This window comes from Pezoporus flaviventris, unplaced genomic scaffold, assembly GCF_033815535.1.
Source record: "Pezoporus flaviventris isolate CSIRO_AGI_PZ_B2104156 unplaced genomic scaffold, CSIRO_AGI_Pfla_v1 ptg000007l, whole genome shotgun sequence".
In the NCBI taxonomy this organism is placed as follows: Eukaryota; Metazoa; Chordata; class Aves; order Psittaciformes; family Psittacidae; genus Pezoporus; species Pezoporus flaviventris.
Genome location: NW_026892555.1, coordinates 70,964,604 through 70,985,000, shown reverse-complemented (window position 1 = coordinate 70,985,000; position 20,397 = coordinate 70,964,604). Strand labels below are relative to the sequence as shown.

The following is a 20,397-nucleotide window of genomic DNA, read 5'->3' as shown; positions in this document are numbered from 1 at the left end:
TAAAGCAGGAAGAATTTTGCATTTAACGTTCTTGGTAGGTCTTAGGAAGGTAAAAATTAGTGTATCCTCAGCTGTTATCTCCTACCTGAGAGCCTGGTTCCCATCCCAGAGCAACTCTCTTCTTATCACTGGAGATTTGAAGTTCTACTAGTAAAACCAGGGTGTGAATTGGGTTGTGACTCTCCTCCAGAAAAATGTCTGTCTTTTCTTACATCTTCTTGTGGTTGTTCAGCCTGGAGAAAAGGAGGATCAGGGAAACCTTATAGTAGTCTTCCAGTACCTAAAAAGGGCCTACAAGAAATCTGGAGAGGGACTTTTCACAGGGACATATAGTGACAGGACAAGGGAGAATGGCTTTAAACTGAAAGAGGGTAGATGTAGATTAGATGGATATTAGGAAGAAGTTCTTTACTATGAGGGTGTGAGACACTGACACAGATTGCCCAGAGAAGCTGTGGCTGCCCCATCTCTGGCAGTGTTCAAGGCCAGATTGGACAGGGTTTGGAGTAGCCTGTCCTAGTGGAAGGTGTCCCTGCCTGTCGCAGGGGTTTGGAACTGGATGTTCTTTAAAGTCCCTTTCATTCCAAACCATTCTATGATTCTATGAAAATTTCTCCAGTGAATCTGGCATTTTCATGGGAAACAAACTGCAGGTATTAAACCCAACTTTAGTTTGTGAAAGGATGGAGAATGAGATTTTAGTAAGAAAACCCTCCTTGGCTTCCATTTTTATAGTCGTAGCTCCAGCAGCATCATCCTGGCATGAACTGAATTGGCACTTTGCCCCCTTCCTCTCTTTCCTCATGTCTTTAACTATATTGCTGGGGCAGAGATGAGGAAACTCAAGTAGAGTGAAGTTGAGGACCTTTGATGGGTTAGGCACTTTCAGAGCTTCAGGATAAATTGGGGGAATGTATGATACAGCCTATAGTTGATCTCCATTTATGACTTAACCAAGGGCACCAGCAGCAGTGCCAAAGCAGAACCTCAACTCTACAACGCCTTTGTCTTTTCAATGAAAATGGAATAAATCTATGGCTCTTTACTCTGTTACATGACATTTTAATAATTTACCCCAATACTTGCCACTATGTAGGGTTTTTTTAGCTCCGTACCTTCAAGCAGTTATTGTTCTGGACGTGCCTGTTAAAAACTAAAAGTGAAATTGTTCCTCCTTCCCCTTGCCTTCTATTTCTAAATTCATTGGCAAAAGGATGTTAGTGAGATTGCGTATCTATAAGATTACCATGCAGCAGTGAACTTATCCTGGTGTAGTAGGAGGTAGTTAAGGCATGAAATACAAATATCACACTCTAGAATCCAAGACACAGAACTCGACAAATGTATCTCTTCTAAGTCTACTATTTCCACCTTGCCTTTTTGCATGCAGGGATTTCTGGATCATGTGTAACAGGAGGAAATCAAATTATAAGAAAGGAGTCATTAAAGCCAAGTTTACTAAGTTTTCTTAACTGCAGTCTCCTGCAAAGAGGGAAGCATACTAGATCTCTGGCTTCTGCCCTACCAAGTCTTTGAGGCTATTCTGATTCATGCTGACTGAGCAAATGGCTATTAATTTAACAAGTAAAAGATTGGTATTTGGTTAGTGAACCAAACAGTTCACCACAAACTACAAAAGTACTGATCTACTAACAGTTTCTGTTCTGAAAAGCAGCTTTGACTTATCTTCAAAGCATCTTAATTAGCCTGCTTATTGTTGGATGCCTAACTGCATACTAAGAAACTTTTAGTTTTATTTGCTATTTGTTATCTCATAGGTTTGATGGTATGTGTTTATATTGGTTCAAAGCCAAAAAAAAGCCTTCAGGTTTTTAGGGAAAGTGTTCTTCTGAATCCAGACTAAGTCACAGCTCAACTTCCTTTATTCTGACTGGAGCACAAGTTGAACTTTGGAAAGTGCAGGTGTCTTTTGATTACTGTTAATTTTTAACAGATTTCCTTAACCTGTATGTAGTGTCAAGAGACCTGAGTCTGATCAGATTGCCTCTTGTCCTGCAAATAAACTTCTTTTTTTGTTGTTGTTTTTGCTTTAGTTTTTGGAGGGATGGAGGAGATATGATGAAAAAGCTGAAATATTTCAGCTGTCTCTCCTAGCCCATGCTTTCTATCTGTAAGAGATACTTCAACTTGGCAATATGGGACTTGCATTGGAAAGTTGCTGGCAGCTCTTTGAATTCCTTACGTCCCATAAAAAGAGTGCAGAAAAATATAGGAATAACTAAATAAAGAGCTAAACAGTGAATGACAAAACCTGTTTAATAAACTTTCTGATTTTACTTTCCTCTGCTGTAAAATTCATAGTCCTTCTTTTCCATTTATGTAATCCACCTATACTCTTGCACTTGCACCCAGTGGGTGTGATTTCGCCCATTTAAGAGTACCCCAATGAAGCCAGCTTCACTTCTGCCAGTGCAGGACTGTTCCTTTGTTAATCCTTGAGTCCTCCAGCTGCAGCTTTAGATGGTTCATCTGACGCCATTCCCACCACTCCTGCTCAGAAGTTATTCCACAGTCTGATAGAAACGTCACTAAGAAACTGTTCCACACTCATTTTGTTGATTTAAACCTAGATTGTGCAAACAACCCAACCCAGCTAATTTGGGAGATGACTTAAATCTACCTGTCATTTCTCCCCTCTCATGATCAGTACAGATTGAAAACACAACGCTTTGCTCCATCCAGAAGGTTGGGAGGAAAACCTTTGCTTCTTTCAAGTCAAATCCATAACTGCCATCACCAGAATGTTGTCACTTAAGTGAGCTGTGTATGTTTTAATTTTTCCTTTTCTGAGATGTGATTTCAGAATATTGAATGTTTGTGTGTTAATGAGGGAATTCGTATTAGAAAACCCTCACTAATTTGCTAGGCCTTTGTGCCATGAAATTACAGTCTTTGCTGGTGCTCTGATTGCCATAGGATGTCTAATAGATTGTATTGGTGTAAATTAGTAACATCTTCATTTTGGAGACAAAGGTTTTATGTGAACATTAATGAGTTCAAATCCTGTTCTGGGCCTTTTTCATTCTTTGCTGTTAATGCAAAGACCAGCCTTTTAGTAATAGTCAATGAAACTAATCACTTAGATAATTCTTTTGGTAGTTGTTTCCAAGTCATGCTTTTGTTACAGATGTATGAAGACATTTTAAAAGAAGATCTGCAAGACAGGGATAGTACTGTGGGCAGGACATGTGTGCTGTGACTGAGAGCTAATCCAAGAAACCTCATCATTTCTGAAAGTTCATTACTTAGCGAGAGTTATTTTCCTTATTGTCATACATTCAGCACTAAAACTTTTATCTGCAGGACAGCAGGTTTTGGTCCTAAGAATGTCATGTTTTCAGTACTGTTTAGGTCTTTTTGCTAAGTTGTTTGGTTTGTGGTTCCTCTTATGGTATTATTTTGAAATAAGACTACTCTGACTGATGCTACTTTCTTCACTACTAGGAAAGGAAAGTCCTCCAGTTAGTGATGTGCCAGATGATGCAGATGAACCTATGCCTGTACCAGAGGACCTTTCAACTAGTACTGGAGGACAACAGAGTGCCAAGAATGAGAGATTCTTGGGTAAGATGACTAGTCCACTCTGATAAGAAATATTAGTACATAATATAATATGCCAGTAGTCTTAAAGCACTATATAATGAGGTGGTATACAGGCAGGTCTTGTGAATTTTCATCTTGTTCAGCACAGGATGACTCAAGTGCTTACTGTTTTTTGTGCAACCTTTTCATTGAGAAAGGCATTTTGAAGTACAGAAAGCCTTTTCATCCACAGAGAAGTTAGTTATAAAGATCCTACTAATCTTATTTCTAAAGTGTCACTTATTGCATGAAATTCTCCCCAGGAAAGATGGTTTTCATTCTGCATAGGAGATGGAATTAAATATGTGGTTCCTGGTCTCCTGAACTCAGATTTGATAAAAATTTAGTGTGAACTCTCAGGTATTTTTATTATTATTTTTATTATTAATTTGAATGCTATCTTGAATGTTATCTACTATTTAGATTTCTCTATAAATGCCGCATTAGTACACACATAGCATTCATATGTTTCAGATTCCAATGGCTGATCTTCATTTAGTCTTGAGTTTTACTAACTGGCAGATCTTTACAAAGCACTTGAATTTTGTTCTCTTAGGAAAGTCCACAATTGATAAAATTTGTTGGATAAAGATAAGCTATTTTCCAGAAACAATTTTACAAAATGATAGTTCTTCTTAGGGATCGCAGACTCCACACCATGGACTAGAAACACTGCTGACTACTGCATGCACCAACTCACATATAGTCCACTTAAAAAGACTAAATGATATTATTTGAGTACAATCCTTTTTTACTAGTAATAAGAAAAAAAAAAGGGGGGGGGGGGGTCGGTGGTAAAAGCACAGTGACTCCCAGAATACTGTGATCAATGCCCTGTATGATAAAAATATTTCAGGAGAGGAATGATTATCAAAATATGTTTGTTTATCCACAAATAAAAGTCCTGCTCATATTTTTTACATTTCTGTACTAAGGCTCAGGGTGGAAGACTGCTTACAGAAAGACTGCAAGTGTCTTTACGCATTTATTGTCTAAATAAGTCTGATAAAGGTCAGTAGGGTGGAAAAGGAGGCCACAGAAGATAAAATAATCAGGTCAAGGTAGTACAGCAGAATGGTGTTAGCATTAGGAGTAGACCCTACTCCCAAACTCCAGGACTACCTAGTAGAGAATGCATCTTGTGCATCTTCACTTTATTTAACACTTGATCCCCTCTTTCCAAAAATGTGAGCATAAAGTTCAGCTCCTACATGCATACTGATATACCCTATGAACAAATTGATTTTTAAAAATGCTTTTTAATATCTGATCACTTACCTAGTGTTTTGTTTCTCAGTTCAAAGCTTTTTGGACAAAATCTTGCTTTTACTGCTTGTGTATTAACCTTTAACCTTGGAGTCAAAATTTATCACCCTTTTTCATCAATTTACCATTTTAAAGATCAAGGATTAAAGGAAATAAGCTATTTTTTAGAAAAGAAGGATAGGCTCTAGCTTCAAAAAAATCTTTTCTCGCTTCCTCCATCCTGAAGACTGAGGCTTGTATGTGGTGCTATAGACCTGATAGAGTGCCATCTGAAACATATCACCTGCTCTGAGAATGAAGACACAGTAGAGACTTCAGAAGTTAAAGTACTCAAATGACCGGCCAGATTTTCTTGGGTGCCTTCAGATTTTGAGTGTGTCACTTAAAATTACTAGAGAGGGTGCAAATGTCATAAAGGAGGTGTCCAGAGGTTCATGAAGTGTATGCTTTGATGTGTTTCCCCAGACAGAGGCACCCAAGATGTGTGTTGCTTCTGACCAATACAAAAATGATAGCTAGTGTAAAAAGGTCATTTGTGGAAGTAAAGTCATCAAAAGTTTCTAGTAATATAACCCAAAGCAGCTCAACACAGCAGAAACATCTTAAAAGACATGTTCTGGTCACTGCTATATCTCTTCATTTCCTTGATGAGCTTGCTATGTTTTTAATGTTGTGACTCCCAGAATGACACTATGTGTTCAGCAGCTTCTTCCTGCAAGCTTAATTTCTGATGCTTATGTGCTTCTTCCTTCCTTGTCATCTTCTCCACCCCAAAGTTCCTTCTCAGACTGATCTGATGCCTAAAACTTTTTTACTGTTTTGTCTTCTTACTCTGCTCACCAACCTGCTCTACAGTTAATTTTTCTAGAAAACACAGGGAATGTTTTCAGCCAAGCAAAGAACTGGTTTCTCACAGCTCTTTAAGGCACTGGAGACTCTTTTAGGATCTCTCCTAAATATCCTTTTGAAATTATGATCTAACTTATTCAAAAGTACACATCCCACCTAAATTTCCATTCAGAATTGGTGCTTTGCAGCCTATTTTGGACACGCAGCCCTATTTCCCATGCTAACATGTAACATAAGAGCTGATTTGAAATATCTTCTGCTGATTCTTACTGTCTCTATTCAAGTTTCAGGTTAAATATTTGGTGCACCTTTTGTGGATAATCAGTACTGAACATCCTGTATGTGGTAGAGGTTGCAATTTAGGGCTGTTTCTACCCTGGGACTAATTCAAGTCATTTTTGGGAAACTAATGATTCAGTGAGCTGTAGGCCAGACCTTACTTCATGAAGAAAAAGCCATTTGCTGTAGCTGCAGTATTTGTCTAGAAAGGCAAGCAGTACCTTCCTTTATCAGTAACTGCTTGTACTGTAGCTGGCCATCAATGGATAAAAGCCACTGATGCCATCTCACAGTGTTACTGGCCTCAGAAAGAGGCTGTGGGCTCATCATTTCTGCACAGACGGCTGTCAGGTGCTGAAGATGACTTCCAACTCAGAAATCAAGGGTTTCTCACTAAAAAAAGTGATCATCATCATTGTCACATGTTACAGTCTGGACCTGGAATATATAACATGTATGTTCTTTCTGAGACAAGAGGTAGAGAGAACTCACCTCACAAAATTGAGTTGAAACTCTTGAGCAACTGACAGAAGGTGCCTAAAGTAACAACTCAAGGTGATCTTAGACATCAGTAGAAGACAGATGAAATTTATATGAAGTTAGAAACTCACAATTTGTTTAAAATAAAGCACACTAGTACAGGAAGAGATATTAAAAGCAAAGAGGTTTTTGTTGTTTTTCTCCAGTGGAAAATGTCAAGTGACTGGTGTTGCCTTCTTCCCACAACCCAGTTACTGAAGAAGCCTGGGAAGTTGCAGAGCCTCAGTGCCTGGCATCACTGACATTGCCTTTGCATCCTGGGGATGCCATGGGCAGTCAGAGGTGGTAATCTGCACGAGTAACTGGTTTCTGGTGCAGGCAAGCATCCTCACTCTGAGCTTCTTCAGTGCTTTATTTCCTTAAAAGGAACTCAACCATTTGAGAACTTTGACAGGAGCATTGCTGAGGGGCCACCAGGCAAACCACAGCAGCTTGCCATTACATAAATCCATTGCAACCCACACATAGCTGGGTGGAGGCAGAGTAAAAGTGTGGAAAGGCTGCAGACAAAGGGGAGAAGGGAGAAAGCCGAAAGGGGAAGTGCCCCACCCCAGCTTGCAAAATCAGTCCTGTTACTCAGACAGGTTCAGCTTGCTGTTGCCCTGGCATTTCTTGAGGGCAGGAAAAGGGGCTGAGGAAAAAGACTGCCAGAGCTAAACATCTTTGCGTGCTCCTCCTATAGAAGCTCATTCACTACGAAGGAAGTATGTTGTGTATAAGATGCACGTGTGGCTTGTGTGCACGTGGACACGTAATCATTCAGAGAACTGAAGTAACCTGGAGGGCTCTGTAATGTGCTTTACTTGCTCAGGTTTCAGACAGGCATCTCTGTTGCTCAGAAGTATGAAAGCTTGTAGGAGCTGACGAGCCATTGTAAATTGTTGCTAGTAACTGCTGTCTCACCTGATGTAGCCCTACTGGCTCTGAGTGCAGAGAGAAAATTTTTTATAAGATGGTTTGGGGAGTCATTTTTAATCATCCACAATGAAACAAGTCCTTGAAAGTCCTACTAAGGAGGCTTCTGAAGGAATTGGAAGACTTGTAACTAAATATTTTAGGAACTTTTAGAAATAGGGAAGTTGGGAATCTCCCATCTTGTTGGTCCAAAGCCCCTGGTTTTAGTCCCAAAATATGGACTGATATAGTATGCTCTGAGAGCCTGCCAGTGTGACCTATCTGTTCTTAAGAGGAACACAGCAGATATTTCTGTCTGGATTATTTTCATTTTGTATGCAAAACTCTTCTGGGAATCTTTATAGAGAGAAAGATGGGGGTGGTTTACTACATGGGAGAAGGCATATAGCAAATTTTATGAATGCCCTTATATATGATGTATAGGATATATGGTATATACGAGCCTTCAAAGGTATGTTTTGCATGTGCACAGTGTGAAAGTGTGTGCTGGACTGAAGTGGAGAGGACCCAGGTATGCAGGGCCATTGGGAAGCTGAGGAATTAGCCACGCTCCCAGAGACAAGCTCTGCTCAATGTAATGACTTAGGACTTCAAAAAAAATGTGCATGAATTTTCACAAGGTCAGTAGGAAATGGCTGTCTTTCGAAGGGCAAATTTCTTTATCAGATTTGAAAATGCTTGCTGCAAGTAGTGAGGGTGAACATTTTCAAAGCAAACTTGCAAGTACTTTCTAGAAGGAAGAGTGAGCTAGTTTGGAAAGAAGAGCTGTCACAGTCCGCACACAGGCTGTGCTGCATTAGAACAGTTAACTCAGCCTGCATATAAGCCAGGGCAGAACCACTGTGTAAGCAGGCATGTAAAAATTCATCTTCTGCTGCAATTGAAATGTGATAAAATCAAAACCTTGAGAGCAGAATTAATCCTAACAGGCTATTGTACTTTTGCAGTGATTTCTCTTTAGTTTTGTGAGTAATTATTTTACTCCTGGCCCATTTGGTAGGAGTATAGTTTCTTTTGCCACTGTGTGGCAACATGATGTTGCAGTGAGTGGTGAACCTATGGGGTTTTTATTTCACTGTGTAGCTTGTGTAGCTGTGGCCAATTTCATGGGCGCCTGCTGAGTACTGCTATGTTTTCAGAGGGAAACATTAGTGTAAAAGCCAGTGAAAGCTTGGGAGCTGTGCACGTTTTGTTTCTGCAGCGTTGAGAAAGCAGCGAATATCAACTGGAAAGATGCAGTGTGTTTAGCTGTGTGGCTTTTAGGTACGGATACTGAGCCTGCTGATCTGATCTGCAGTTAGAGTAAGTTGTCTTTATCTGAGCAGAAGAGATGTGGCTCGGAGATAAGCCCCATTCTAGCTCGGGAGTTAAAATTATCTCGCAGGATCTCAGCCACGGCTGCAGCACAACTCAGAAATACAAGGCTCTGGGTGGAAGAGGGGCATATTTTAAGCTGGGGGACACCTCTATAACTGCAGCTTGCTAAACCTCAGGCTATTTTAAGGGAATGAGTCTGCATCAAAATGTTGGATGGCCCTCTGAATGCCAGTCATCCCTTTATTCTGTACTATATCTTGCTTGCTTTTTGTTGTAGGCTTGTTTTCTCTCTTGAGCAAGTTCTCGTTCAACCCTAGTGCTCTTCAGGAGTGTATGCTGAGTGAAAATCTTAACTGATGGACTCAGGTCCAGTACAGGGACCACCTACTTCTACACAGTCTCCATTTTGGAACAAGCTGCTGGTTTGATGTTGTTCAGCATGTCCTCACATGTCTGTAATTTCAACTCCCGCTTTGGTGCCTCTCCCCTGAGAGAGGAGAGGTTTCTGGCTGCATGGGACCTGCAGTGATATTCTTCCATCAGGTGTGAGCTCCCCAGGTTCTGTCCATTTGCAAAATGTGCAAACATATTATGACCATGGCTGTATCCCCAAGTTAGAGGTTTGCAGGGAAGGGTTTCCAGCATGGTCGTGCCCTTTATGCTAAGGAGTGAGAAATAAAAGGAGCTTCTTTTTGGAGCTCTAGTCCCAAAGCCAGAAGCAAGTACCACTCATTGCAGCAGGATAGAGATTTGCCCCTGAACCTTTCTGATTGAGCTCACTAGGTGAGGTTTCCTGAAGCCTTTGAAGATGGTCTCTCCAGAAAATGCTTTGCTCCACGTACAGCAGCTAGGTATGCCATAGCAGCCAGTGCAGGCTCACCATCAGCATGTTATTTATGGTGAAGAAGTGTGATCACAGCAAGCCGATAACTTGTGAAGGTGGATCAGCCAGCACTTCAGAATTATGGCCTCCAGAGACAGCTTGTTGGAAACTCTGTCCTGCATCATCTAAGGTCCTCCCTGAACAAGCAAGCCAACAGAGCAGCAGCCTCAAAGAGACAATGTGAGACACGTTGTGCTGCTCCCTCCCCCCCTAGTAAATGTTTTCTGAGTTATAAAGATACACATGCAGGGAATGTAGTAGAGTGACCCATTTGGTGTGTGCTTCTTTATAACTGTTTTTTGGAAAAAAAAAAAAAAAAAAAGGATAGTGTCTAGTTCTTGTATCTATTGTGGTTTAGGGATGTGTTTTCCAGAAGCATTTAGGTGTCTAAGTTATAGGCATGAGAAGAAATCTCAAGAAGGAGTATATCATCCCACCATCAGCCATAGTAACACCACAGGCACCAAATGGGACTTTTGGAAGTGAGTAACTCCTACTCTTTTGATGTAAATAAGATTTCAACCTGGGCATGCCAAAATCCTTACCTAAAAATGGGATTCAGAAAGCCATTGAAGGTTTGCAGAGAATTTGTAAATGCAGAGCAAGAACAGAATTACTCTTGATTTCCAACCAAAACAGGACTGATCCAAAAAGAAAACTTAAGATCCATGATTTACTCTGGTTTTCACCTTCCATTTCCCCTACAACTAACTTCTAGACTATTTTATGGAACAAAGTAAGAACTCGCTGGCTCCCTGACCCCTCCTTAAAAAAAAAAAAAATAAAACCAGTTAAGAGCTTTAAAAGGAATTGTTAATTCCTTCATATTGCAGAGTGTATCTGCACAGGATTTTGCTCTCCCTGCGGATTAAGTAATGTAACAGAAATGTTTAATGCAATGGAAAGGTGGGTTTTAACTAAAGTTGGTGACACTTTCAGCTTGTGTTGCAATTAATAGAAGAGGAAATATTCATTTTCCATATTTCATCATTTAAAAACATCCTGTATTTGTAAGAAGCTGTGATCATGATCAGCCAACATCCCCATTATGGATTTGAACTTTCTAAATCTTTGATGATTTTTGTGTTTTGGTTTTTGTCTGAGCTAAGTGTTTTGCACTCTGGATTTTTAATAACAGTTTGTGTTTTTTTTTCAGAGGGAGATCAGTCCCTTCCCGTTCACAGTGCTGTGCATCTCAGCAATATATGGACTGAATTATTAAGCCTGTTTTTTCCTGCTGTAAATCTGTGTTGCAATGCTCGGAAGTGGTGGCAGTGGTTGGTGTTGAGGCGGGATGGTTTCATTAGCAGCGAAATGGTGACTGCCAGCTAGGGAACACTGCTGTTTCTGCACCTTTTGCACTGCATCTGGGCTTAGGAGGTATCTTTCCAGGTCTTTCCAGATGAGACTTTATTTTTGAGTGAGAACCACACATGCGCATATGAAGTTCACTATGAAAAATTTACTTGCCTTATTCAGCAAGTAGGGTAGACTGAGACCCACTGCTCGTTTTTTGTGCTCAGATTTGCAAAGGGAAAGAAACACCTATGTGGCCAAGAGAAGTGTCAAATAGTCCATTTCCCATTCCTACCCTGACCCCGACCTCTCTGTATTTACAATTCAGGCTGTGAATGCCTCTGTCTCTCTTAAGCAGAGCAGCCCTCCTGGTTTCCCCAGGCAAAAGCCATGAGTGAAGAGATGAGAACATCCCTTCCACACTGACATGGCATTTTCCCAAGCTGGGGTTTGTTCTTTCTGCTCCTAGAATTCAAATAATTTTGTAACTGGCACGTCCCGTCGCTGGACATTGGAGGGGAGGTGAGGAAGCCCTGAGGGCCAGCATGGTCGATGGGACTTTTTTTGCTGCAGGTGTGGACCTACAACAATTTGTCTAGAAGTCAAACAAGGAACTAGGCTTTTCTGGGGATAGGTTGAACTTCCTGACCATTTGTCCACATAATGGCAAGTAGAAATAAAAATGAGAAATTATAATTGTACTAGTAAAATACTTCAGTGGCTTTGGAGCCCAACACTTGGAAAAGATGGGGAAGGAATAATGGTAATGAGGCATTACCTCTGGTTTAATCTTACCATCACATTGCTAGTAGATCCTAGTAAAACTGGTATCCTATCACAGGCTTATTGTGGTGTTAAGTGGAATTTTTCTTCTCCATGCAAAACAATCTAGGGAAGTCTGATGCTGTTTATTACTGTAATTACACATTAATAAGTTTGTACATTAACTGTACAGTGGAAGAATTGCTAATAATCTTTCCTGTGTGCCATGCAAGAGACTGATTTATACAATACACGATTTAGCCCTCAGTATTGAGGAGACAGTGCAAAAATATTTTTCATTTCTAAAACTTTTTTGTAATTCATTTCTGCTCCTTAATACGCTCTTTGAAGTTTGAAATGGCAATGCATTTTCCAGCCAAGAGGAGCCATTTATGCCATGTTCTCTCTTTTACATGTGTAAATGCACACACATACACACATATACATATAAAGATATGCCTGTTAGCACACATAAAATTGTATGGCTGCAAAATCAAATTCCTCTCTGTGTATGTCTGTGTAAAAAACCTTAAAAACCAGCACATGTATGGAAAAGAGCATTTCTATTGAAAGTTGAGCTTTTCTCTCTTTTAAGAGGGAAAGATCTTTCAAGTATACACTCCGCAAAATAAACTTATGTCATGTAGATTTATTTTTTTTCAAACCTAAAAGAGGAAAAGGTTAGTTCCTGCTAATTTGTCTGTATCCCTGTAAGAAACCTAAGTGTAAATTCCATTTGGGAAGTGGGCAGCAGCTGAGAAAGATCTGCTAGTACCCATTGTGGTTTTTGCAGTCTGCATAGAGCTGCTGGGCTGAGGCTGCTGTGAAGGCAGATGGGGTCATGGTACTAGAAGGACCACAAGTAGCTCATGAAGATAGGGGTTGCTGAGGAAAGGAGAGAGACATGCACCCCGTCTCAATCCTTCCTGCTGGTGTTTGTTATCTGAACCAGTGCCCTGGAAAGACACTTCTGCCCACTGCTGCTGGCTCTGCAGTGAAGGGTTTCATGGGCTCTTGGATCCTCCCCTGCAGTTCATAACTGCTGTTCCTTCCAGCATTCAGACATTTTATTTGCTTAATTTTTTACAGTGTTATTCATGTAAAGTCTGTGATGGAGAGCGAGAGTTACACTAATGAAGTGTTTTTTTCCAGAACACTCCTTTACAGTCCTGTACCAAATTTAGGATTGCATAGTGGAGCTTTGGAGGACATCTAGTCCTCACAGCAGAATGATAGATGGCTGACCTATTGGAATAACCTAATGAAATATAATATCTTATATCTCTCACTTGAGATACAAGTTTCCACTAAAAACAGTTGCATCTCTAACTCAGTAACTTTCTTAGAGGTTTGTCAGTAGGTGAGTGAACAATTACAAAAACATGATTACAAGAATCACTTTTTCCCTGAACCCTTCTACTCTCTCATCCTGGAAAGTGAGAGTGATATTCAGGGAATCTTCTTATGTGCATCTTGGGGAGCTACAGCTGGGTGTGAAATATACCCTGTCACAAAGGCCAGGCTAGTTGAGCAAAATGCAGTCCCTAACCTTTGTGTGCTAGGACTGGTCTTTTCTGTGCAATGGTGGTGTTTCCCCCCATCTTTTTTACCCTCAGTAAGACAGAGCACAAATAGTTTTATTAGTTGCATACTTCCTGAGAACACAGTGATCCACACATTCTGGGCTGCGGGTTGTGTTTTTCACATTCAGGCATATGATGGGAGTTCATCAGATAGCAATGGGGAGCTCTAGCCAATAGCACATTTGCATCAGCAGAAACAAATTTCACAAGACTTGCTGGGAAGGTTTGCCGCAGCGTGCAACAGTCCTGCACTACCAACAGCCACTGCACATTCATTCGATAAAAAAGATGACAACAGAGAATGAAACTTTCAACGTTCTGTTCTACAGACACTTGAGAAGCACATTACCCCAAAGGAGTGAGCCTGTGGCTGACATGGTGCCTTTCAGGTAAAGGAATTTGAAGCTGTGGATGAGCCATGCTTCATTTGTCCTGGTGGTAAGGAGAGCTCTCAGCACTGCACTAATGCAAGTGACAGTCCTGGTATTTAACAGTTTCCAAGAGTCCAAAGGCCTGTCAACATGATACTGGGATCACTGAGAATTGAAAGCCTTATGTGCTCAGTAATGTTCAGGTAGCACAATGTTGTCATCTTGTGTTGTACAAGGCAGAAACAACTTTCCTTGAGATGCTGTCCTCCAAATGAAGAAAGCATCATTTGCCAGTCCCATATCTTTGCCTCTGGTTGATGACCAGTTTACCAGGTAAAAGTTAATTTTTCTGAAGACAAAATCTGCACATTTGCTGCAGCCTCTGACAAACCTGACTGGCCATTACCTTGTTCAGCCTGTATAGCTCAAACTGTATTTCTGGATATATGTGTTCCTAAGTGGTGGAGTTAGCAGGACTTCATTTCCCTTCTTGACCTCACTATACTACACAGTGCAGCATGGCCACAGCACAGATATCAAAGTTTACTTTGGCTAATAATAAATAGCAACTTCTGTAGAGTTGCTTTGCATTTTAACGGGGAAGATTTTTTACACTTTCAATTTGCCTCACTCTTAGACAAGCCACACTGTCTGGGTGTTAGTATGAAATTTCAGTGCTTTATGAATCCTGGACTGGGTAGTACTGATGTACTCTCTCTGGCTTGGTAGGGACAAGGAGTTGCAACTTGGTAGTTCATGGGAAAGTAGAAGGATTCCTACTGTGTAATAGCATATTAGGGCATATATCTGGGTATTTCTACACTTAGAATCCTTTGCATTTGGTAAAAATGCAATGCAATGTCTGTTGCTTTTCAGTATTTGAAAAGCATTTTAAATATAATCTGGGCAGATGCTTTAAAAAGAGACAAAAGGATTCCTCCAAGTAAAAGGCACTTACACTGTCTAGGACACATGAGTAGGAGCAGAGAGGAAGTCTGACAGAAACTTTGCCTACTAGACACTTTCAAATATTCCATAAATGCTGAAAGGGCAGGAAATGCCAATGCTGATAGCCTGAACAGATCACCAACCCTTATGGGAGGCCAAGTTTTGATCATTCTCTGAATGCGTGGCGCCAGTTTCATAGCACAGATCTTGTTTTAGTTGCATATAATTGCTTGTGCATACTAGCTCTTACTATTTATCTAACACTGGGAAGGGGATTGAATTAAGCCTTGGATGTTTCTACTGCCATTTCTCTCCAATGATTTTGTTGTTTTTATGTATGAATATATGTTGTGGCACAGGGTTCCAGGAAAAGGAACAGAGCTCTCTTGCTCTAGAAACTGCAAACACCAACAGCATGTACCAAAGTGTTCACAATCTAATTAAGGTTATATGTGACTGATTAATTAAGCCTTAAAAGTCCTAGCCAAGGTAAGTGTGAGGTAGGGTACAATGAGATGTCATCAGTTGTGCTGCAGAATCTAAACTATAAATAGTATTCTGGAGTCCAGAGAGCAAAGTTTTCTAATAGCAGCAGCAAAGTAGTCTTCTGTGTTCTTCCAGGGTGCAGTGGGATTGGTTTAGTTCAAAGTTTAAAACTTTGTTTTAAACAATGTGTCTCTTTAGCTTGAAAAAAAAGAGATCAAAAAATATAAAACAAGTATATAAATTTATATTTAATATATATATTAAATATATATTTAAGATATATATTATGTATATTTAAATATAAATAATTGAAGGATTTGATGATGGTACATGAAGGAATAAAATAATATTGGCAGTGAATGATTAGATCATTTGGGGCATCAGGAAATAATTAATTTCCTGACTTCTAATTAGTGTAGATGTTATTACAGAGGAGCAATCCACTCCATTGCTTAGACTTTTGGAAAAAGGGGAGAGCTGATTTCCAGCTCCATGCCTGATATGTGCCAGCAGGAGTCCTGGATCATGTCAGTGCAATGAGTGTAAGTACAGCCTAGTGCTGGCGTGACAGAGCACTGCATGAGGCTGGTGCTAGGAGAGTGGGCAGGTGAGGATAAAGTTGGGATAGAAACCCAAATTTCAGGGGGTCAAACCCATACTCTTGTCCAGGCTTTTCTCTTTGCTGAGATGTTTCTGAAGATCCTTTGCATTACAGAAAAATAAATACTCTAGCAATTTGGTTTTGGAGTGAGATTTCACACCTCATAACTGAACATGTATATACTGTGAATCTGAACTGGAGATGACACAGTTTTCAGAATTAAGTCATTTCCTACAAAAAGGTACAGGCTGAGCCCCTCTCTTGTTTCCTTTCTCAGACCACTGAGAACTTCTCCTATGTTGGCTACAGTGTGGCAGGAAATTAAAATCTGGTTTGGATGTTTTAAACAGCTTATGCTTTATTTTCTTGAGGTATTTGCCTTTGGGATTTTTGCATCTCTATTGAAACAGAGTGGTAGCATGGGAAAAGGCTATCTGAGGAAAAATAGCATTCCTCTTCTTCTTCTGCATCATTAGTCCATGGAAGAAAAAGCCTACTTTTTTACCTTGAACAAAAGAGAGCTGGCCAAGAGCTCCAAGCATTTGATATGGGGTATTTTATGGGTGTAACCAAGATTTATTAGGTTGGACAATAATCCTACTTTTGTATAATTCTGTAGGACATATCACAGACAAGGGTAGCATTTTCACAAATATCTAAGTGATGCAGCCTCTCAAGCTATGACTGCTGCCTGCTCCATGGTCCCTAGTCATCTTCTGTGGAACTATGGGTTACATGCCAGGAGGGTGACCAGTGCAATGGTCAGAATCTGGCCTCATGTGTTAGGACCCTTGAGACGCTTGTACCCAGTTGTAGGAATCACTCTAGACAGCAACATAGCTTTTTAGTTTCCCTGTTAAAAAAAAAAGAAGTATAATCCCCATTAAAAAAGAATTGAAAAATGTGCAGATAGGGAAGTAAAGGCACATGATGGATTAAGTGCCTTTCCCATAGCCACACAGGAAGTCTGTGGCTCAGCTAGGAGTTGAACCTAGCTTTCCACTGTCTGAATCCAGTGCCCTGTCCCTCTTTGAGGCCATTAAATTTTGTTGTTCCTGAATTCCCTACAGGCTGAAGCAGAAGACTACTGCTTGTGAAGAAGAGCTTTGTTAAAAGATGAGTATTACCTGTAATGAGTGAGAAACCAAGAATAGTTCTGGATGAAGTGTTGCCCATTTCTATTGCTATTTAATGTTCTCTTTTTTCCAAGTTTACATCAGCATGAAAATCCCCTTGTGGTATTGCTCCTTAACCAAGCAAACTACTCATGCCTTTCCTTATGGCTACAATTGCAGTACAGGACAATGCTTAGCTATTTCCAGCTGTCCTGGTTTAACAATAAGTGACATTATGACTGGCTTGACAGGAAAATGATCATATTTCTGCCTCTTTTGCTTGACATGCCTCATCCAAATCAAATAGAAAAATTATGTCCATTTTCCATGGAAAGCATTCATAGCTAAGTTTTCTCTTACAATACTCACTTGATTTGACATAGCATTGTTTCTTGAACCACTGTATTACTGGTTTTTGTCTTTGCAAATGCTGAACTAAATCAAGAGGGACTTCACTGAAGTTTAAAACAGACTAGAACTAGTAAAGCCAGAAGGCAGGTCATGTCCCTCAAAACCAAAAGATGCATCAACCCTTCCCTGTAATAGGTAGGACATGTCAAGCTAGGCAAAACCTTCACAATGGTTATAGTCCATCTCACATACATCTACAAGGTATTACACAGCTTGGTCACACTGCCTTCCACTGAAAAATAATATCATGTGTAAACTACACCACTGTGAAGTAGAGGTATTGGTGCTGTATCTGTAGGGAAGTGGAAGAGCAGTCACAGGTGCAGGATGGGACATGTAGTCCAAGTCTCCTACAGTCATAACATCTAAGGGACTGTTGCTGTTTGCAAGAGGAATCTGCTAACTCCTTCCTACACAGGTATAGTCATCTCTTCTAGGTCCCATACATCCCAAAATGTGGGACAGAGGAGAGACATTAACTTTAGCTGAAGAAGTGGATGCTAATCAAGTGGCCCAGAAGATATTTCCTAATTCACAGATAAATGGTAGGGAAAATAGCTGAACCTCTTGATATTCTCTGTGCAAGAGTGTCTCAAAGAAAATGAAGCCTCACTAGTCCCCATTTCGTATCACCTTCTGACAGCCTCCTTTGTGGGGGAATAGCCCCAAATGGTTTTGAAGGAGCTCTTCCAACAGGGTAGTTTTCATGCGGTGATGAACAAATAATTATACCACAGTGCACCTTTGTGTAATGCTCTTCATTTACATGCAGGATTTCACCACTATCTTCTTGAGAAACTACAAAATTCAATTAGCCACCAGATAAAGACGAGTTTGACTCGAAAGGGATGCACAACTATCAGAATTGAGATATTCATAGAGGGTTATTTCTCAAGTGTTTACTTTCTACACAGGCTGTTATCAGACAAATTCGTGCTGAAAAGTCAGAGAAATCGGACAGTGTAAAAATCTGGGTCCTGCATTGTTCTTAAAGAGGTTTATCTTCTGCTTTGTATCTCTTTTGCCTGCAAATGGAGAAGAGAAAATTCTTCATGTGAATCTCAAACATTTTCTGCTCTGGCCAAGTTTCATTCTGAACAAGCGGGACAGAATAGTACATGATCTGAGTGGAAGGACTTCCTAAGCTGTCTCTTCCATCCACTGGCAGCCAGGCAGAATGGCCAGTTAGGCAATCCCTACTCTGCTTTAGCCAATTTCCTTCTGTACTCTTCCATCACTCTGTCCTCTGTGGCTGCCTTCAGCAAATAAGACCATTGCCTAATCAACCCTTCTCACCCTGTGGCTAGGCATTTTGAGGCCTTTTCTTCATGTTTGATTTCCCTCTTTTCTACCTGAGAGTGATTTGAGGAGTTTCTCCTCTTGGTGGATATGAAGACAAGGGAGAGGGAGGGAAGGCTGGTTCAAGTTTGGTGAAATCCAGCAGCACACAGAGCAGCACAGTTGGTCAGTGGGAAGCGGAATATAGGTCAAGCAGGTGAAAGTCGGAGAGGACTGCTGCAGAGGCAGAAAAGGCTAAGCATATATATTTTTTGTTTGTTTAAATTTAGTTTTTCTTCTGCTAAGCCACCAAGTATAATTCCTGGTCTGTGCTTCCCTTTCTGTCACTTCTCCATAATTCTTAGCATTTCAGTTGGGCTGCTGTCTCTTGGCTGCTTCCTCTTTTCCTGCTTTCCTATATTTCATTATTTGCCCTTCTTCCTCTTCAAGTGCTTTTACAACAGAGTGAGGAGGATGTGGAAACTAGTTACAATATGACACACAAACTGCAGTGTCACAACTGCAGCTCTTTGGTTTCACCTCCAGGATTGTGGAGAAGCAGGGCAGAGTGGAGAAGAAGGGCTGGGAGGCTGAAGGAAAGAAGGGAGAGATTTACAAACAAGGAAGCGAAATGACAGAAAGTCACAAGGTTTCCAGCTCGGGAACTTGGGATAATCGTTTAACATAATCCGAAACTGAATCATCACTGTGTCCTTGAATGCAAAGGAGAGCTGCCAGTCTGTGCCAGTCTAGGGGTCTCCCACAGTTCTGCTGCCACAGAGAAGATATAGCTCCCTCTACAAGATATACTAGACTAGACAAGATATACTACAAGATATGAGCTAGGTATGCACGGTGCACAGCTTGCAGCATCACCCTTTCAAAAACAGGAAAAAGAATAAAACAATAAAAACTCAAAGGAAAAATCATTCTTAGTGCCATGTCTGTTTAAACTTTTGGAAGATGCCATGGATGAAAATGAGGACATGTTGTAGCTTTCTTGAGATACCAGGAAGCTGGGAAAACTTGCTCCCATGGACTTTGCTCCAACTGTTTCCTAGGGCACCCATTAATTAGAGGTGTTATTTCCCTTCCCTTCTTTTCTTCTGTTTTTTTCTTGTTTTTTTTTTTTCTTTTTCTTTTTCTTCTTTTCTTTTTTCCCCTGGGGTCTCATAGAAGCCTCTCAACTCAGTTGGTTTAAATATACATCATAGCAACTGGTATAGGGCTTGCTCCAAACTTCTAGACCATGACAGATGCTATGGAGATAAACAACTGTGGGTTGGGAGGAAATGGGTAATATGTCCAGACTGCTCTGTGTGTTTGTGGAAGGAGTTAGAGGAACAGTAGATAGAGGTTTCCTGTTAAGCTGGACAAGGGGGAACCTGTGATGTTTCTCAGCTATGGCTGTAATTGGACTCAAGTTCAACAGCATTTTCAGTGTGGATTTGGTGCTTCTCCACATTCCATGAAAAGCTCAGGTTGTCTTAAAAATCTGAATACCACTAAAAGTCAAGGAGACGTAAGTTCCCAAACTGTTTAGATACTTTAGTATTGCTCTTCGCTGCCATACAGTTTCTTGCAATCTGTGGGGTATTGCAGCAGAACAAGGGTTTGGTAGTCTTCCCCTGCTGCAGATTGGAAAGCAATGCGTGAGCCAGCTCTGAGCTTTCAAATCAGAATATGCTAATCCATGTCCTTTTTGTTAACTGCTTCTCCACTGATCAATTTACAGGTTATAGCAAAAAGAGCTTGTAAGGAGCTAACAAATGCCTGCCTGCACATGCATACTAAACAGAGGCTGGTTCTGATTTTCAGAGGTGACTGGATGCCCAGAATTCAGATATGGGGCTTGAGAGAGTGGTCTGATTTCTCAGTGGTCAGGCTGATCTCT

General features: G+C 40.6%; 1 protein-coding gene across 21 annotated transcripts in view; it reads left to right on the top strand.

Moving 5' to 3' along the window:
• IKZF1 (IKAROS family zinc finger 1) overlaps positions 1–20,397 on the top strand; it is a 105,862-nt gene that overhangs the window by 53,985 nt on the left and 31,480 nt on the right. For all 21 annotated transcript variants that reach the window (XM_061449145.1, XM_061449139.1, XM_061449138.1 and 18 more), the window contains one exon: positions 3,466–3,585. In XM_061449145.1, coding sequence (XP_061305129.1) covers positions 3,466–3,585 — 120 coding nt within the window. The remainder of the gene's footprint in view (positions 1–3,465; positions 3,586–20,397) is intronic.